At 48.6% G+C, this 21,639-nt stretch overlaps 1 protein-coding gene across 1 annotated transcript in view; it reads right to left on the bottom strand.

Annotated features, from left to right (window-relative positions):
• The window catches only part of LOC135543262 (autism susceptibility gene 2 protein-like), a 414,672-nt gene that overhangs the window by 36,456 nt on the left and 356,577 nt on the right, over positions 1-21,639 (bottom strand). Inside the window, 1 exon segment of the mRNA XM_064970405.1 lies at positions 6,766-6,814. Coding sequence (XP_064826477.1) covers positions 6,766-6,814 — 49 coding nt within the window.

Here is a 21,639-nt window from a genome sequence, read left to right as displayed (position 1 = left end):
TTAAAGGTCTTACTCACATTGGCTGTGGAGAGCGTGATCACACAGTCGTCCGGAACAGCTGATGCTCTTATGCATGTTTCAGTGTTATTTGCCTCGAAGCGAGCATATAAGTAGTTTAACTCGTCTGGTAGGCTCGTGTCACTGAGCAGCTCACGGCTGTGCTTCCCTTTGTAGTCTGTAATGGTTTGCAAGCCCTGCCACAACTGACGAGCGTCAGAGCCGGTGTAGTACGATTCGATCTTAATCCTGTATTGGTTGGGGTATGTACGTACAGTCACTCATGGGATGACGTCCTCAATGAAGCAAGTGACTGATGTGGTGTACTCCTCAATGCCATCGGAAGAATCCCGGAACATGTTCCAGTCTGTGCTAGTAAAACAGTCCTGTTGTTTAGCATCTGCTTCATCTGACCACTTTTTTTTTATAGACCGAGTTACTGGTCCCTGGTAGCACATTATATTCCTTTTATCATTCAATGATAAAAACAATATATTGAACAATATGCTCGGCAGCTGTATGGCCAGACATCACACAGCCCTCATAAACCACCTTTCTGAAAAGATCCGTGGTGGCTACAAGTGACTTAGTAATTGCTCCCTTAGCTGTTGTCTCTTCAGCTGCACTATAGCTGGATCCATATTCAGTCAATAAACCACTGAGACAGCTGCACAGAGAGAGGCCTAATCACAAAGCCTTCAACTACACGCCCACTCTCTGTCACAACAGCCCTACGCCACCCATTGACACTGACGACAGCCAGTGATAAGGATGATGGACAGGTGTTGGATTTCTTGCCAGCCTGGCCGTTCTCTTTAAGGACAGGGATGACAGGGACTGGCATGACTGCAGCTTCTGTCTAGAGTTGCACTCTATTAGAATGTGGGGAAACGTTTAAAAAGGGTTTTTGCAAAGACCTCGTGGTTTCACTCTGTTTGGGACCATTTTAATCAGTTTCGTGCCTACTGAACACGACCCAGGTGCAGTAGCTAAAATATCTGCTTGGAGCCAATGTTAGGACGGCAAGTCCCCACTTAGCATAGCGCAACTCTACACGGAAAATAAGTTAATATATCATTAAGAGCGAGGTCTTGCACAGAGCAGTCCGTTTTCTAATGGAACTAAAATACCCTCTAAAGGGGACAACTAGCAAAGCACTGTGGGATCGCATGACATACCAGCATTGATGTTGCAAGGGAATTAATTGCCCTTCTAGAAAAGCCTGAGAGAAAATGGACATGAAAAAACCACCTAGTATATTTATGACAGAAAAACAGGACAAATATCTTGTGCTGCGGTCTGACATCATTTCCTAAGAGCAGAGGAGAGGAGCGACCAGAGAGGTGCTGTGGCTGTGGCTTAGCCCTGTTGGCACGCCCGTATCCCTGCCTCCCTCCCTCCCTCCCTGCCTGCCTCTCCCTATGAATAGAACATGACAATGTCGTCGTCATTTAAAACGCTATAAATATTGAAGAAGAATTAAAATAATTTATGGAAAAAGACGGTTTAACACGGTGTGTTTTTCCACTCTCGCACGGCAGAGCAATGGGCAGCTGCAGTGCAGGCTGGGAATTCTGTAATTGCTTTTTCTCTCCCTGAAGCCAGCTTCCTGCCTTAAATCAAAAAAGGCAATCTCTGTCAGTAATGGCTCAATTAATAATTAAACACGTGTCTTATCTCCGCAGCGCTCCCTCTATTCATTTTCATCTCTCTGACAGGGACGACTGCACAAACAGCATTAGCACTATCAATAAAAGGAGCATTAATAACAGGCGCTTTCTCCAAAAACAAATCATCACCCAGCTCATAAGCTCTCCTATGACCGTGAACAATAATAGCTGAGGGGATTAATAAAGAAACAAACACAAACACGCTTTGGTTTCCCCACCGATTCTAGTGATGTTGTTTTGTCCCCGGCTGGCGACAGACAGCACAGGGAGGGAGAAACATATTAAGGGGCTGGGCATTCTGAAAGGATTTACTCCTGTTTAAAATGTAAATTGAATCAGGGAAACAAATGAGCTTTAGCGCAGAGGCTCGACAATAACTACGGAGGTGGTAGTGTGGGGAGAGCAGTGACGGAGGAACCATAGAAAGATAATCATACTATTCTATGGGCGCAACATCCAGCTGAAGCATGGAAATTCTGGAACAACCCAGCTCCTCATGGCACAGTACACAGTGTGTCTGTGGTCTATGTGCCAAATGACGAACCCCCCCGAGCGCCCAGACATAAGTGTTCTGTCAATACAGGCCATCAGGCCCTGATAAAGAAGGCATTTCCAGCAAGCTGCGCTTCGTCAAAACCAATCAGAGTAGGTACCGCAGTGAGGTTTACCGGGCTTAAGATTCCTCCGCAGTGACGGCTGCATTTAATACAGCCCTGTAATCTGGCTGCGTGGGCTACAGAAAGCCCCTGCGCCCTCCCTGCGTTCTCGCTATTACGCATCCTGTCTGCCCCCAACCCAGCCCAGCCCAGCTCTGCCTGGCCCAGTCAGCCACTCTCTCCTACGCGCTCGCTCCACTCCTCCAGTCAGACTCAACAGCCTGCAAAGCTGATTAGCTGGTCATTATTTAAATGGGCGAAAGCCCACAAACACTGTGCCGCCGCCGCGCTGAGGTTAGCAACATCACAATGACCTGGCCAGAGGAGCATCGCCTGGTGCATTACAAACACACTCTCATCTGCTTGTTCTCCCTGCCCCTGACCCACCCAACCTCCCCCTCTCTAGTCTCTTCTCTCTCTTCGTGCATGCAAGAGGTATGACTGACTCTATTCTATATTCCTGGCTGTGTGTGGAGTGGACCTATAGGCTGCTATACCCAAGCCATAGCCCTGTTATTGACATGCAGCAAACAGCAGCCTTCAGGAACAAAGGGCACTCAGCACCTATTGAGTGGCAGGCAGGGCTGCAGAGCAGACAGGCCGCTTGATTAGTGATTCGACACGGGGACCCTGGGCTGTGTAGCACATAATGAGGGCTTAGAGAGCTACCATGAGCTCATAGGAGGGAGAGAGAGGGAGAGAGAGGGGGGCTTCAGCCCCACAAGGAATGGGTTCTCAATGTTGGTACTGAGAATTCTGGATATGAAAAATGCTAGGAAAAAAAGCTATTCTGAATACCATTCCTCTGGATATTGGTGTTTGTATTGTATGGTTCTTTATATATGAACAGGTATGGATAAACAAAGCTAAATCCTCCACAGGGGAAGCTAAATGGTTTATTCATTCGTTTATTTGTTTACCCTCATGTCAATTAAGCTAATTAGTCTCTGACATCCGTGACGAGTTGATGTCTATATCCAACTACAGTGGATTCCACCTCCGTGACGCAAGCAGCAGTAGCCTAAACCATGTCCTACCTTTAACCGTGGCTACAGTAACAGTTACATGGAGTGTCATTTGTGTGTGGTGGTGGTGGCTGTTGTGTTTTTTCCACCACTTCTTCTGCTCTCTCGCTCTCCTCCTTCCTTTGTTCCGCTCGCCTAATCCAGTATGTGTGGGCCGGTAAGTTTAATGGAAACAATTTATTAAGTCCAGCTTAAAATGCCATCTGCTGCTAAGCCTCTCAAAGCCGCTAAGCTCCTGGTTTAGCCCGAAGCTCGCTGTGTTCACGCTTACTGTAATGCGCTGTTTAAAATGAGCACAACGGGTCAAAATTAATCAGGATTATATGGGCACAAATCCACTTCAGAAATGGGTTTTCACCAATCTTTCTCCCCCACCTATCCCAAGATGCCCCTGGTTTGGCTCAGGGAACAAATTGGGTTCGTCTGTCCACTCAGATGAAACCCCTGTTAGACACGACAGAGCCAAAATGGCCTCCCAGGCAGAGTGAGAGAACTAGAGTGCTGTTCCCCTCAGACATTTCCTGCTTTCACTAGCGTCTCTGTGTGTTTCCAGTTTCTGGTAGGTAGGTGGTATGTCACGCTCTCTTTTTCCATAGGAGCTCTGCTTGAGTTTCGTAAGTACCCACGAAGTATGTTTATCCTCTCCTGGTGGCAGAACCCATACATCCTCAGCAGCTACATTTAGCTTTTCATTCGCCTTCCAAGAACTGAGAAATGTCAACTCTGAACTGCAACCAGATCTCTTTCAATAAATGCAATGCCCCAAAGCCCCACACAAGACTTTAAGACAGTGTTTCTCCTTCAAGAAATCAATAGTTCTCAGGAAGTTCACGACGAAGCTAAACAACAACTCTGATAATAGTTAGGTAACGTCTGTCCTTTACCATACTGGAGCTAGCTGGTAGCTACCGGAACCTTCTTACCTAATCATTGAAAGCACCGCAGTCATGCACTAAGGTCAGACTCCAGAAGGTTGAAGAATACTGTTTTCCATAGCATAAAGAAAACTGCATTGATGCTGTGAAGGAGGTAGTGATACTGAGATGAAGAAATGCTCGGATTTCTGAGTGTTACTAAAAGGGAAACATTTGCCCTTTATCTACTTCCACAGAGTCAGATGCACTCGTGGATACCATTCTTCTGTCTCTGTGTCCAGTATGAAGAAAGTTTAGAGGTAGTTTCGCAAGCCAATGCTAACTAGCATTAGTGCAATGATTGGAAATCTATGGTATCTGCTAGCATGCTAGCAGATATCATAGAATACCAGTCATTGCGCTAACAGAGATAGCAATTACACTAGCGCTAGTTAGCAACTTCTTTCAAACTGCACACGGAGACATAAAAATGGTATCCACAAGTTCCTCCTACTCTGGGGAAAAAGATAAAGGGCCTCCTTGCCAAAATCCCAACATATCCCTTTAAGGCCATTATTGTGGTTGACTGCCTTCAATGATTACTATGTTGGACTGTCAACTTGGTGATGATGCAGCTCATCTACAATGACTAATGAAAGGTGAAATTGTCAGAAACGAGCAAAATGTCAAAATGCAGGAAATTAGTCAAAATGCTCATTAGCACTTTCAGTGCTTTACCAACTGTGTGCGTGTGCGTGTGTGTGTGTGTGTGTGTGTGTGTATGTGAGTGAGTGCGCCCAATCTCTCGGAGCCAAGAGCTGTGTAGGCCCAGTGATCAGAGGCTGAGAGGATTGTAGAATGTAGATTGGTCCCTAAGGACTGAGTGGCAGACTGGTAATAGGACATAGATACAATGCATGGTAAACTAGAGGAAAACATCCTCCAGGCTGCTCTGCATTCTACACACAGGCCTGGCTTACACATACACATGTATGAACCACACATTAATGCACACACACACACGCACACGCACACACACACACACACACACACACACACACACACACACACACACACACACACACACACACACACACACACACACACACACACACACACACACACACACACAGAGGACCTAAAACTAGGATCCATTACAGTACGTTGGCAAAGGGACTGCGTGCAATGGTAGCAGCTAACACGATAATAACCTCTCACTCATCACTGAATCAGATGATCCAGCCAGAGCCATCCCCTGGCTTTTCCTTTTCATCCTAATCCTAATCTGGTGCCCTTATTGTTGCCGGACTTTCACACACACGCACACACACGCACACGCACACACACACACACACACACACACACACACACACACACACACACACACACACACACACACACACAGTGCCGTTGATCCCTGTGACAAACAGGCAGGGACCTCTGATGGGATTGCCTGGATGTAATTCTCCAGTCCTAATTCCTGGGTCCGCATGGTGTGCATTGGACATGGAATGGGATTCACATTAGCAGGATTTCCCCAAGACCCACTGACACAGCTAGGCCCTCTCCAGACTGGATGTGGGAGAGAGTCAGTGTATGTGTGTGTGTGTGTGTGTGTGTGTGTGTGTGTGTGTGTGTGTGTGTGTGTGTGTGTGTGTCTGCACATGCGTGCATGTGATAAACCAGCAACTCGGCCAACAACAACAATCGTAACTGACAACGACGGTAGTACACTCGAGGCTTGGACATGTGTCCTGGCTGTTTTGAAAATCATGAGCTCCATACTGTAATGTCTGAAAGTTGTAATTTACTGTTTCTGTTCAGGCATAAAACAGGCTGGGTCCTAATCTATCCAAGGCAAGCTGGCCCGCAGACATGCACTCTTTCTATCTCCTCCTGAAAATGGCCCCATTTTACACAATATCCATCATGCGGCATCTGTTAATGGGTCTGGTTCCTGCCCTGGGGGGGACGTGGACTACATACTGCTATCTTTCATCAGGCAGGGGACTGTCCACCCCTCCGCTCCCCTGCCCGCCTCCATATCCTTACACCAGCTCCCCATTCAGTCTGAGTACAGGTGCAGTACTCCTGTCCTACACTCTTCCGACCCCTAAACCCTCCGTCAATTCCCAGTGGACCTGTGATTATGTCGACTGAGAGGCTCAGGCCCCTCCCTCCTCATCCCTCCTCTGTCCTGGCCTCTGGCCGCCATTACTGTCTGGCCTGCTGTCAGAAGCCTTGTAGCCTGGGGGGACCTTCCCATTTATGGATTGGGAGCATGTGGCACGGAGCCTGTAAATCCACTCTAATGAGCCTGAATGTTGTGTGTGGGAAGGGAGATATGTCGGCCTTCGGTTGGGTGTCCCAACACAGTTCCACAGGGAAGAAAATATACAAATGTGGATGTTCTGATTTGTGCTCAATCAGATTAGAATCAGAAGACATTGTTGGCATGTTATAAACTGCCTTGGTGTTCATTGAAATGTAATCTATAAGGACGATAGTGGACCACACAGGGGGGAAATGGTTTGTGGTGACTAGAGAAGAACAAAAGTCTTACCTTTGGGTGTAGTGGGGGAAAATAGTTTCTCGGATCCTACGTCAGATACCTGGAAGACAAGAGGACGGAGAAACATTAATAGTCTGGTTAGATGGATGACCTCTGTGGAAGACATTGGTAGTTTCCAGACGAAGGTGGGACACCTCAGAGAACGTGACAAACTGCATTGCATTCACGACACAATAGAGGACGGGATTGGATCCTTCAAAAACCTCAGCCAAAAATGTTCATGATTATAACACACTAATTCTATTCCATTTGGGACCACCAAGATGGCTAACATGGATGTCTCTATTGGGTCCAACAGACATATTTCCACTGATCTACTGCAACCTATGTATATGGACACAATAGCTCCCCATTCCAATACAGCTCCTGTACTCCACTTCACCCATAGATAATCATCACAGTGCCTCCTTGACTTGTGTTCAATCTACTTCATTGAGAAGCAGCCCCTCTGCACCTGACTGAGTTCCTTATTCTCACAACGTCTCTCTCTCTAAGCAGAGCTGAACTCTTTCAGTCCAGACAGAGCCAAGGTAACATTAGGGGGCACTGTTGTGCCACCTGAGAGCCAGCCAGCCCACTCATACTCACAGCACATGAGGTTGTCAGAGAGGAGAGCAGAGGAAGAGGGCACTACTGTATGGTGGATCAGCCTCTGCAGGATCTTAGCAGGAGCTGAGAACGTACAAAGACCCTACACACAACACAACACACGACCCCGCCGCGACACTATGAACGACCACAACACAACGAACGACCACAACAACCTAATGCTGCTCAACCTGTCAATTGTAAATCGAAGAAAATCGAACTCTCGTTCAAGCCACACTGTAATAATTTTCATTATTGAATCATTGTCGTCAAAATATGATTTTAGAAGAAAATGTTACATTAAATATTTGCTTTATCCAACTCTGCATTAAATCACGACTATATAATGTCCACAGTTATAAAGGTTCAGTTGAGAGAAGTTGTTAAGAGGCGAGTCCCTCCTGAGAGTCGAGCAAATACACCACTGTGAGTAATGGCCAGAGACAAAAAGCTGGAAGGGGAAAAAGGCATCTGACTATGAAGTGACAGCAGAGACGTGTAGACTAAACATTGGGAGCGTTTCCCTCCCTGGTCAGATGTATGTGGAGATTCTGGCAAGCCTCTCCAGAAAGAAAACACGCCATACATTTGAACAAAAGTACACATCAAACCGGCCGGCGAGACACAGAACTTTTAAACACAGCTCTGGAGTCATAAATCAACCACAGACAACCTGCTATTTTGCGAGAGGGTGACAAAAGTATGCATTCAAAAGATAATATTAACACGAAACATCTTCCTTATCCTACGAGGTCAGTCTTGGTGTAAATCACTGTTTCCCCTCCTCGCCTCCTCGCCAGGACTAAGAAAAGCTGTTAAAACTGAGCTTCATCCATTGGGCCCCAGTGTCCTTAACTGCCACCATTGTAGTTTACACAGCACAAAGAGAACATATGTAAAGCACTGTCAGTGAATCAGAGGGAGAACACACTGTAAACACAGATGTCGCTCCTTGGCTTCTCTCAGTCTGCTCAAGTGTTTTGAAGACTCTTCTTCTAATACCTTCCAATCTAGACACTGCTACCGCCTTTACTGAACAAGAGACTAAAGTGTTTATGTGGAGACACCCTCTCTTTTAATATAAACTATAACAGTGCTCCTCCAGCCTCTAAAGTGCTCCAATAACTCTTTAACACCCAGTCAAGGTATGGTACAGTATAAGGGCATGGTGTATTTTCAAGGCAGAGGTAGAAGTGAATCCTTAGCTTCAGTAGCAGTGTTGCCGTGTGGCATTCCACCCTGTTGGTGAAGAGGAGAAAAAGACAAGTGTTCCGCATTGGCCTCGTCCATTCTCCCAGAACCAGGGTGTCTGCAACACTACGCTCTTTGTGAGCTAGCGCTCCACATTAAACGCTCCATGTAGCAAGCCTCACCACCCGTCCGCCTGTCTGAATCACAGGCTGCCCTGGAGGGCCTGTGTGAAAATATGGACCAGGAGAAATGAATGCTTGTCAAGTGGACACGGGAGCTGGGTCGAGGTCTGGGTGCTGGGAGCTCGGAGAGGCACACACGACCATGAAAACAAAATGGTTTGGTCATTCTCTAAACTACTACTATTACTAGTCCAACGCTCTAACCACTAGGCTACCTGTATTGGATGTTAAACAGGGGTGTCAAACTAGTTTTGCCCCAGTGGCTGCATTTGGTCTTTAACGAGGTCCGGATGGCTGCACTGAAAATGTATTATATTTCCTTGCGGTCAAAACTAGCAAAAAATAGTCCTCTATCCATTGTTTTTTGGAATTTTCCACGATACCTGACTGTCTAGTGAATGTTAGCGAGCTGGACAGTCAAGAAACAGAATGAATATAGGTTGATTATCATGTCTACACAGTTCCAATTTGATTTAGTCATTTTAAAGTACATTGAGTTTGTTTCCCTCCCCCGAACGGTGTTTTTTAAAACTCAAATCACCCGTGGGCCAGACTAAGACCTCTGTATCCGTATGTGTTCAGTAAAGGCGAATTCTGTTGCTAGCTAATTGTTTTTATATTCCAACAAACTTAGTTGTTTCAACAACCAGTGTTGAGATGTAATGCTCTGTTTTGTATCCACTCTTCCCCACATGAGTCAGTAATTCATAATTACAAGGCCAAATTACAAAGGCAGTTCTTAGGCATGTCAAAACAGGGTCTGCTTTTGGCAAAAAAATGTTGTTGCTATGAACTTCTGGGTTAGCTTGGTCAAGTAAATTTTTTTCCAGGGGGCTGTTCTGTTGGCAGTTTCTGCGCCTGTGGTTGCGGTGCGCAGAGGTCATGTATAAAATAACTAAATCACACTGTCTTTGTTGAGCGGAACCCTGGCCACTATTAAAAAACAGACAGGGAACGAAAGAGGAGAACTGAAAAAGAGGAGAGGGGAGGAAAGGAGAGGGGGGCACCAACCAAAGGCCAGGTTTTCCAAAGGAAACAGGGAAATCTAACAATTTAAAAACAAAGGAAATTCAAGCCTCATTGCCGCGAGCCAAAAGCCCTTGGACTGGGCTGCAGGAAGCCTGACTTTTGGGGCAGTCTGCTATTTGAGCCTGAGGCTTCGTGGCCTGGCCTTCTCTCAGGAGAGCCGTCAGCAGGCTTTAGCTTTCCTTCTCTATTCTATTCATTAGCCATGCTTTATGATTCAGCTTCCTCCGAGCCACACAAGGGCTCCCTGAGGAAACATGCTGCCTGCCTGCTGGAGAGAAAAAAGAGAGAAAGAAAAACGGACAAAAATGCAACAAGGAGGTCATAGAACTCAGCCGGGGCCTGCTCACAGCAGCTGTGAAATCCTCTCGTTTCCTCACCAGGCCTGGTGTGGGGAGAGAGAGAGAGAGAGAGAGAGAGAGAGAGAGAGAGAGAGGGAGGGAGGGAACGAGGCAGGTAGGCGGTGGAGGGGGGGAGGGGCGTGTAATCCCACCAACGGAGTGCTAACTCCCCAAACAGCCACACACAGCACCATAGTTCCAGGATTTAGGGAATGCCAAATTACGAATTACACCACAAGTTACAAGTCCCTCAACTTCCCAGAACACGTCTGACGTATTGGCTGCATAAATCTCCAGATAGTAGCACACAGAGGGAGGGAGCGGGAAAACCAATACCCAACATTTAGTGAGACACTTAATGTAGTGGGGCATTTCTACATCTGCTGTCACTGCAGAGAAATATAACAAATGGTTAGCAATTGTAAAAAGCATTAAAAGCGTTTCCACTAAATTCTGCACAATGAAGCTAATGAGCTTTGGCTGTAGCTCTGTAGCGGGCTGGGTAGAAATGTAATCAACAGAATGACCTTCAGCCAGGAATTTATGAAAGGCATTGATCAGTTAAGGATGTGATTTCACAAAGACAGGAAGGTCAGCAATTACCCACATTCAATTAACCTCATTGAGAAAAGACTGCTGAGAGACCAATTTCCCAGTGCTTTATATCAAACGATCTGTCCGGGGCGAAGCCTTACCTTTGATCTACAGCTCATATTGCGTGCTTTGCATTCCTGAACACTGAGCTAGATATTTCCAAATGGAGGAGGGGGAGGAGGGCTATAGGTATGTGTGGTGGTTAGGGAGAAAACTAAACCATAACAAAATGCCAAACAGAGACCCAAGCAGAAACCCTACTCCTAGTCCTCGTGAAAATAATCTCTGGGTACATTTTGTACAGAATAGAATCATTTGACTGTTTAACTGCGGAATATCAAAAATAGGCTTTGCTGGTGCTGTGTGAGGGATTATGTTGTGGTTCCAAACCCACAAACTTTCACATTTGACTGTTTATATTTCAATCATAGCAGATGCTCTTTTCCACATTGACTATCCTCCCAATCCCTTTCGGAAGCATGGAACAAACACCCACTGACCACCACAGACCAGCTATGGCCTATAACACTCCAACCAAATGCATGCAGTGGGTTTAGCTGACAAAGACATGGGAACAAACTTACTGTATTTCATCCATGGGCCGATACTGATCGATAGTGATGATGCCTTATTGCCTCTGCTCTACCTTCGAGCCTAAAGTCGGGATTCTTTTTACACAAAGCCAATCAATATGCACCATATTCCCTGCAGTGCTGTTTGATGCATGAACCATTCAGCCATATGTTCCTCCAACATCCCCCTGCATCCCTCCCATGGTACAACCCACCTACCACCATCCATCCATGGGGAGAGGAGAGGGAAGGCAGGGCAGGGAGGGTGTGTCACTACCACTCCTGTTCTGTCTGGACTAACACAGGTGTGGGCACTGGGCGGCCATGACATGATGCAACACTGCACATCACAGAGCATCCACTTCACAGACCATTCATTTATCAAAGCGGGAGAGGGAGCAGAGAGATATGCGGAGGGGGGGGGGGGACTCAGAGGAGGCACGCTAGCTGGCACAGACAACCAAGCTCTCAATTACCCTGGCAGCCCCACTCTGTCCCTGCCCACCCGCCACCTCCCCACACCACCCGCCACACACTTCTGTTAATTTGCGTCCCGGGTTGGTGTTTCATCACTGTCACCCTGCTCCGACACCTACTCTCCTCCTCCACTGTCACCCAACGGCCAACACCCCCTCCAACCTCCTCTACCCACCTTCTGGCTCCAGCCACCTCCTCCAGCCACCCTCTGGCTCCAGCCACCTCCTCCTGCCTCCTCTACCCACCCTCTAGCTCCAGCTACCTCCTCCTGTCTCCTCTACCCACCCTCTGGCTCCAGCCACCTCCTCCTGCCTCCTCTAGCCACCCTCTGGCTCCAGCCACCTCCTCCTGTCTCCTCTAGCCACTCTCTGGCTCCAGCCACCTCCTCCTGCCTCCTCTACCCACCCTCTGGCTCCAGCCACCTCCTCCTGCCTCCTCTACCCACCCTCTGGCTCCAGCCACCTCCTCCTGCCTCCTCTACCCACCCTCTGGCTCCAGCCACCTCCTCCTGCCTCCTCTACCCACCCTCTGGCTCCAGCCACCTCCTCCTGCCTCCTCTACCCACCCTCTGGCTCCAGCCACCTCCTCCTGCCTCCTCTACCCACCCTCTGGCTCCAGCCACCTCCTCCTGCCTCCTCTACCCACCCTCTGGCTCCAGCCACCTCCTCCTGCCTCCTCTACCCACCCTCTGGCTCCAGCCACCTCCCCTGACTCCTTCATCCCCCTTACAGCCATTCTGCCATTAAGAGCCTGGACTGGATCCAAAGCCGCCACGAAGGTCGTATTTCATCTGCCATTTATGTAACAATCATGTCAGGGTAGCCATTGCTTTGATAAATATTTCCCCCCAGCAACAACCACGCATAAAGTGAAATCACTCTCTAACCCCAACTCTCTTGCTTGCTCGCCATTTGGCATACCTGTGCCGAATTCATAGCGTCTCAGAGTAGGATTGCTGATCTCCAATCAAGTTTAGCATTTTAGAATATAATGATTACTATTACGTACTATATAATATTATGTACAGGGGTACCTGATCCTAGATCAGCACTCCCTACTCTTGGATGCAGTACAGTAGCAGTAGAAAACAAAATGTCAGGCGGTGGGACTGATACAGCAGCTAACGTGAAGGTGGATCTGAGACTGGAGTGGCTGCTGCTGTGTTCAGCCATACATGACCGGCCTGCCCGCCTGCCTGTCTGTCTGCCACCGCACTGCAACAGGGACACCAAATTAATTATCTCCCTCCTCTGATCTACGCTCGTTTGTCCTTCTTATACTCCTCCTCTGTTCCACAAACTTAATGACCTCCCGAGTGGTCGTTTATCATAAGCCCGTGAGCATTTTCCCCACACTGTCAGGCAGATAGGCAGGGTTAAGGGGGGCGGGGGGCTGGAGGGAGAGGGGGAGGGAGGGAGGTAGGACGCCCCACCAGTCAGAACAGGTGTGGCGCGGCAAGATTACAGACACCCCTCCACATACACACCCAGAAGTGTAAAGAAGACAGAGACACACTCCCACATGACTGTCAACCAGAAACCATTAGATATTGAGCCTCCCTCACCTCGAGCACAATTAACATAGTAATGCATTCCACAGTGTGAATGGAGTCGTCCCCCCAGCACACGGTGACGTTTTCACAGCCAGCCATGATGTGTGTGTGTGTGTGTGTGTTTCAAGTTTCACGTTTTTATTGTCACATGCACAATTACAGTGAAAGGCCTTTCTTGCTTGCTCTTTCCCAACAATGCCGCAATCAACATCAGTAGCACGATAACAAATAAATACAAAAGTCAAGTGTGTGTTTGTGTGTGCGCAGGGGAGACGACTCCATGGTCTTCCTTTCCCTAGCAACAGTGGCAGGGTAAGTAAATGTGGAGAGAGAGAGAGAGAGAGAGGGGCTTGAGCTTTGTGTAAAATATTACCCTGTATCTCAGATACCACTCCCCCTTCTCCCTTTACCATCACCCCCCCCACCCACCCACACACACACACACACACACACCAATCTCCCCTTCCCTCCCTGCTGTTGAGGAGCAGTTGCTAGCCCTTATCATGGCCGCCTGTCAGTTTATTATATAAATTAGCAGCCTATCAGGGGAGTGCAAGGGCCTGTTTCATCAGCAGGAGAAGGGCAGAGGCATGGCATTAAAGCCCCATGCAGCCAGAGATAGGCAGGGTCACAAATCACAGCGGCAGCAGCCCCCACTTCTACCATCAGCCTCCTGGGGCCACCGTAACCAGATAAAGAGAAATTAGGAAAACGGACATGACATATTTCACAGTACTTGGTACCTGGAGGGAGGGGGGGGAGACAAATGAAAACCTCAACCAAGGGAAGAGGAGAAAAATAAGGACTGAGGGAAATCGAATAAATCAAAAAGAAAGGAAGAAAAACTCAACTGTAAAGGCAGGAAATGACAGTCAGAGTTGCTTAAATCAGATTACCGGATTTAAATTCCCTTTGAATTAGGGAACTGGGCAAGCTATCAGTGCCAGTTAAGTGAACCTGTGCAGTGATATTCCTGTTTCACATTCCAACAGAGATAAACCGCTGAGAACGGCTTTCATTAAACAGCATAATGCACCGAGCCACATGCTAAATTGGCCTAATAAAGGAAAGACAGACGAAATCATCTAAGCTATCACTATCCATTTAACTCAATTAGCCCCATGCTGAATCTGAGCCTAAAAGATGCAGGTAATAAAACAAGGATAATATGTGGCTAGCTAGGCTAGCTCCATCTCTAGCCATGTCAAGTATAACACAGAGTGAGGGATCACACTGATAGAGATGGTGCCATGCAGGGTTAAATCACGGTCAGTAGCACAGTCATCGTACTGTGAAGAAAGAGTCCTGGAGGGGGCTATGGGCTAGGTGGAGGTCTGAAAGACCAGGCAGGAGGGAGATATAGCCTGGTGGGAGACGGTAGGAGGAGGGAGATATAGCCTGGTGGGAGATGGTAGGAGGAGGGAGATATAGCCTGGTGGGAGACGGTATTGAGGAGGGAGATATAGCCTGGTGGGAGACGGTATTGAGGAGGGAGATATAGCCTGGTGGGAGACGGTAGGAGGAGGGAGATATAGCCTGGTGGGAGACGGTAGGAGGAGGGAGATATAGCCTGGTGGGAGACGGTATTGAGGAGGGAGATATAGCCTGGTGGGAGACGGTAGGAGGAGGGAGATATAGCCTGGTGGGAGACGGTATTGAGGAGGGAGATATAGCCTGGTGGGAGACGGTAGGAGGAGGGAGATATAGCCTGGTGGGAGACGGTAGGAGGAGGGAGATATAGCCTGGTGGGAGACGGTAGGAGGAGGGAGATATAGCCTGGTGGGAGACGGTAGGAGGAGGGAGATATAGCCTGGTGGGAGACGGTATTGAGGAGGGAGATATAGCCTGGTGGGAGACGGTATTGAGGAGGGAGATATAGCCTGGTGGGAGACGGTATTGAGGAGGAAGATATAGCCTGGTGGGAGACGGTATTGAGGAGGGAGATATAGCCTGGTGGGAGACGGTATTGAGGAGGAAGATATAGCCTGGTGGGAGACGGTAGGGAGAAGGAAGATATAGCCTGGTGGGAGACGGTATTGAGGAGGGAGATATAGCCTGGTGGGAGACGGTATTGAGGAGGGTGAGATAGCATGGTGGGAGACGGTATTGAGGAGGGAGATATAGCCTGGTGGGAGATGGTTTTGAGGAGGGAGATATAGCCTGGTGGGAGACGGCATTGAGGAGGGAGATATAGCCTGGTGGGAGACGGTATTGAGGAGGGAGATATAGCCTGGTGGGAGACGGCATTGAGGAGGGTCTGATAGCATGGTGGAAGATGGTAGGTAGAAGGAAGATATAGCCTGGTGGGAGACGGTATTGAGGAGGGTGAGATAGCCTGGTGGGAGACGGCATTGAGGAGGGAGATATAGCCTGGTGGGAGACGGTATTGAGGAGGGTGAGATAGCATGGTGGAAGATGGTAGGGAGAAGGAAGATATAGCCTGGTGGGAGACGGCATTGAGGATGGAGATATAGCCTGGTGGGAGACGATATTGAGGAGGGTGAGATAGCATGGTGGAAGATGGTAGGGAGAAGGAAGATATAGTCAGGTGGGAGACGGCATTGAGGAGGGTGAGATAGCATGGTGGACAATTTGTAAGTCGCTCTGGATAAGAGCGTCTGCTAAATGACTTAAATGTAAATGTAAATGTAAGATGGTAGGGAGAAGGAAGATATAGCCTGGTGGGAGACGGCATTGAGGATGGAGATATAGCCTGGTGGGAGACGGTATTGAGGAGGGTGAGATAGCCTGGTGGGAGACGGCATTGAGGAGGGAGATATAGCATGGTGGAAGATGGTAGGGAGAAGGAAGATATAGCCTGGTGGGAGACGGTACTGAGGAGGGTGAGATAGCATGGTGGAAGATGGTAGGGAGAAGGAAGATATAGCATGGTGGGAGACGATATTGAGGAGGGTGAGATAGCATGGTGGAAGATGGTAGGGAGAAGGAAGATATAGCCTGGTGGGAGACGGCATTGAGGAGGGAGATATAGCCTGGTGGGAGACGGTATTGAGGAGGGTGAGATAGCATGGTGGAAGATGGTAGGGAGAAGGAACATATAGCCTGGTGGGAGACGGCATTGAGGATGGAGATATAGCCTGGTGGGAGACGGTATTGAGGAGGGTGAGATAGCCTGGTGGGAGACGGCATTGAGGAGGGAGATATAGCCTGGTGGGAGACGGTATTGAGGAGGGTGATATAGCCTGGTGGGAGACGATATTGAGGAGGGTGAGATAGCATGGTGGAAGATGGTAGGGAGAAGGAAGATATAGCCTGGTGGGAGACGGCATTGAGGATGGAGATATAGCCTGGTGGGAGACGGTATTGAGGAGGGTGAGATAGCCTGGTGGGAGACGGCATTGAGGAGGGAGATATAGCCTGGTGGGAGACGGTATTGAGGAGGGTGATATAGCCTGGTGGGAGACGATATTGAGGAGGGTGAGATAGCATGGTGGAAGATGGTAGGGAGAAGGAAGATATAGTCAGGTGGGAGACGGCATTGAGGAGGGTGAGATAGCATGGTGGAGAGACGGTATTCAGGATAAGATAGCCTGGTGGGAGACGGTAGGAAATGTAAATGTAAGATGGTAGGGAGAAGGAAGATATAGCCTGGTGGGAGACGGCATTGAGGATGGAGATATAGCCTGGTGGGAGACGGTATTGAGGAGGGTGAGATAGCCTGGTGGGAGACGGCATTGAGGAGGGAGATATAGCATGGTGGAAGATGGTAGGGAGAAGGAAGATATAGCCTGGTGGGAAACGGCATTGAGGAGGGAGATATAGCCTGGTGGGAGACGGTATTGAGGAGGGTGATATAGCCTGGTGGGAGACGGTAGGAGGAGGGAGATATAGCCTGGTGAGAGACGGTATTCAGGAGGAAGATATTGCCTGGTGGGAGACGGTAGGAGGAGGGAGATATAGCATGGTGGAAGATGGTAGGGAGAAGGAAGATATAGCCTGGTGGGAGACGGCATTGAGGAGGGATATATAGCCTGGTGGGAGATGGTATTGATGAGGGTGAGATAGCCTGGTGGGAGACGGCATTGAGGAGGGAGATATAGCATGGTGGAAGATGGTAGGGAGAAGGAAGATATAGCCTGGTGGGAGACGGCATTGAGGAGGGAGATATAGCCTGGTGGGAGATGGTATTGAGGAGGGTGATATAGCCTGGTGGGAGACAGTAGGAGGAGGGAGATATAGCCTGGTGGGAGACGGTAGGAGAAGGGAGATATAGCCTGGTGGGAGACGGTAGGAGGAGGGAGATATCGCCTGGTGGGAGACGGTAGGAGAAGGGAGATATAGCCTGGTGGGAGACGGTAGGAGGAGGGAGATATAGCCTGGTGGGAGACGGTAGAAGGGAGATATAGCCTGGTGGGAGACGGTAGGAGGAGGGAGATATAGCCTGGTGGGAGACGGCAGGAGAAGGGAGATATAGCCTGGTGGGAGACGGTAGGAGAAGGGAGATATAGCCTGGTGGGAGACGGTAGGAGGAGGGAGATATAGCCTGGTGGGAGACGGTAGGAGGAGGGAGATATAGCCTGGTGGGAGACGGTATTCAGGAGGAAGATATAGCCTGGTGGGAGACGGTAGGAGGAGGGAGATATCGCCTGGTGGGAGACGGTATTCAGGAGGAAGATATAGCCTGGTGGGAGACAGTAGGCTGTTAGAAGATATAGTTTACATCCCAAATGCCACCCTATTCCCTATGTAGTGCACTCCTTTTGACCAGGTCCCACAGGGTCCCATTCGGGATGCAACCATAGCCTGGCTCAGCCCAGCAAGTTCAGCATGGATAGCTGGCCCACAGCACTCCAAGCCCTCCTCCTCTCCTGCTCTTTAAAGAGCCAGTGCAGACGTTTTTTTATCTCATTATCTAATCATTTCTGGGTAACAATTAAGTCCATTACTGTGACGGTTTTCAATTAAACTGGTCAAATAGAAACGAAAATGGATTCTTATCAAAGAGCATCTTCTCAAGCAAGAATATTGCTCGGACTGTCTGGGATACTGGTCTTTGTGCGGAAGCAAAAACTGAAAAGTAGCTGCTATTGGCAGAGACTGTTTTCTTATTTATCTATGAACTCATTTACTGCCAGGCCAAAATTCCATCCCACCAAAACAGGCTGAAATCTCAAATAGCTCTTACACTAAAAGGGCATTATTATAATTTTCATAATTTAACTGTATTATTCCAACCTTATAGTGTGGAAATATATATATATATAAAACATAGGACAATCACGTTTTTAACTGCACTGGGCCTTCATGTCAGAATCCTCTCTCTCTCTACTGACTGACTGACAGACTGGCAGCTGAGACCAGAGATAGAGTCAGGAGGGAGGCGGCTATTATAGTCCATGCTTGCTGGTCTCTAATTGGTTGGCTGACAGCCTTGACCAATCCCTCGTCTTCCTCCTGTGTGGGTGTCTTCCTAATCTCCGAGGCTCACATCCTTTTGTTTGGTACCTTAACCCAATCCTGACAATAATTAAAATTATGTGATGAAAAGTACCGTCCATGTCAAAGCCTCAGGTGCATGACAACAAACTTCACATCTGTATTCAAGACCACCATTGTTTTCACCAGCATCCTCATACTTTAATTTTTTTTTATTTTGTATTTTTTATTTGACCTTTTATTTAACCAAATCTTTTTTGAATGTATTTGTTTTTTTGTTTTTTTAACTGAACCTTTATTAACTAGGCAAGTCAGTTAAGAACAAATTCTTATTTACAACAACGGCCTACCGGGGAACAGTGGGTTAACAGATTTTTACCATGTTAGCACGGAGATTCAATCCAGCAACCTTTCGGTTACTGGCCCAGCTCTCTAACCACTAGGCTACCTGCCGCCCCAACTATGGAGGCATTGTTCCTGTAGAAAGGAGCAAAGTACCACAGGATACACTATAATAATCCACCTCTGTTGCAGTGGAGCTCCATCACCAGCCACCATCCTAACAGAGACGCACGCATATCACAGAGACGCATGAGCCCACTGTGACATGAGGAGCGTCCAAAATGGCACCCTATTACCTATTTAGGGCACTACTTTTGAGCAGGGCTCATAGGACTAGTAGTGCGCTACATAGGCAAAAGGGGGCCATTTGGGCACAGGCTTGATCGCCCTGCGGTGGGGAGAGGATAGCTGGAGGCAGTGTGGTTGGTAGGCAGAACCACCTCTCCTCTTACTGCAGCTTGTTAGAGGAAGGTGTCTTAAAGCGCCGCTCAACAGAACTCTTGTTCACCCTGTTTTCCTTCCAACCAGAACAATGTGAGTCATCTAGTGAGCCTACCTCAGGCTAAAAACAAAGTTCTATTCCTCCTCCCTGACTTAAGACCACACTGACTGTAGCCGCTTTGGCTTTGACTTTGACTTGAAGGAATTCGACCGAAAAGGGATGTTTCTTTAATGCAGTGATAACAAGGCATTGTGACCCTTCTCCTTCTCTTCCCTCCAACCCACACACAGTGTATTTCCACCAACCCAGGGAGGCTGTCTCACTAGGAGAAGAAAAGGTCTGGCTGACGCCACACTGAACAGTGTGGTAGCCCATGGTATGCTCCTCCAAGCACTGAGGGCAGCTTTAACGAGAGGAAAAATGCGCAGAGGGTGGCACATTTTCACCCGGCCGTGCCATGACGTTAACATGAATCATTCCCCTCTCTCTTCTAACAAAAATAAATGTTGTGCCAGAGCAGAGCAGGGATCCAGAGCAGAGCTGAACTGACTGTGGGTGGGGTGGGATGGGGGCCTCTGCGGAGCCAAATCTCCACACACACTTTAGACTGATTACCCATACTGTCCACACCCACATCCTGGACTGACTTGAGTGATACAATTTATGATATTATTAAACACATATCCTACAACCAGATACACGAAAGAACTTGCAGTACATACAATAATACACAAGAGGCTAAACTGTTTGTGCGTTTTGGCATGCCAGGATGCGGTTGCTAGGGTAGGAGACTTTAGCCGAGTCGTAGACTTTACGTTAGGGTGCTACAGTCGTCCTGGCTTGCTACCGTAACACACCAGCTCCCCCTGACCTTTATCCTGTCAGCATGGCTCTGCACTCTCTCACACGGGTCTGCTGGAGGACTGGAGTGCGTAACAGCATCTCCCAACAGTCACAGCATCGGAATTCAGTCAGGGATTTAGGAATCCCGCTCATATGTCAGCCACCGGCGTGAAAGTAGGCCAGGCTCTCGCAGGATCAATACAGCCACTTGTCTGACGGCTGGTGGAGAAGGGGAGGCAAAGTGGAAAACTGAAATGGCAGCTAGTGGGGCAGGAACTGGCAACCCTGGGCAACACATACCCCCTGGCCGCCCCCTTATCCCCCTCCACTCCTCTCCAGCCCCCCCCCCTTCACAAACAGACATGGTATGCGCTATATAAAGGAGGTTCAGACCTAAGCCCCTGTTCATGTTGGAAAGAGACGCGGCACGTTAAGTGGAATTTACTTTTAAAGCAGACACCAGGCCTCGGGTTACTGGCAGCTGAAACCCAAACTTCTCTGGGAGGCCTTGCGCCCAGGCCAGGCAGGACACCCAACGCCCAGGCAGCCCTTTAGAAATACTTCTCCCACCCACTCAGCTGTCCTTAAAAATAGATGGATGGAGAATGGAGGAGGGAGAGAGGGGGAGCAGGGGTCAGCCCACCTTTATGTTGCTTCATTACACCTCCATGTTTATGAGGGGAGAGACTTCCACCACCGCCAAACGCGGTAACACGTCTACATCGCTGGCCGAGGAAGAAGAGGCCGGGCGGTGTGTTTCTGGGTTTGCGGTCTGTCAGGTGCTCATTGGTTGATGGACTTCAGTTGGTGACAAGCTGGTGGGAGGAGGGGTCAGGGTCCTAACACCTGAGGGGGGGGTCCAATATAGAAATGGCAGCCCAGCAACTGTGCTTTGACCCCTGTGGCGTTAGAGACATGCATCCTTTATTCTGAGGACGGCGTTGGTTTTTAATTGACGTCTTTATTTTACTCGTGACTGTATAGCATGACACAACCGGGGCCCAGGCATGTCAGAGAGACAGTTTATGGGGAATGCTGGGGCAGACAGTAGACAGGGGGCGCGTCTCAAATGGCACCCTATTCCCTCTATAGTGCACTACTTTTGACCAGGGCCCATAGGGAATAGGGTGCCATAGTGCACTACTTTTGACCAGGACCCATAGGGAATAGGGTGCCATAGTGAATTACTTTTGACCAGGGCCCATAGGGAATAGGGTGCCATAGTGCACTACTTTTGACCAGGACCCATAGGGAATAGGGTGCCATAGTGAACTACTTTTGACCAGGACCCATAGGGAATAGGGTGCCATAGTGAACT

This window comes from Oncorhynchus masou, chromosome 1, assembly GCF_036934945.1.
Source record: "Oncorhynchus masou masou isolate Uvic2021 chromosome 1, UVic_Omas_1.1, whole genome shotgun sequence".
Classification (NCBI taxonomy): Eukaryota; Metazoa; Chordata; class Actinopteri; order Salmoniformes; family Salmonidae; genus Oncorhynchus; species Oncorhynchus masou.
This window is presented reverse-complemented; position numbering and strand designations above follow the sequence as displayed.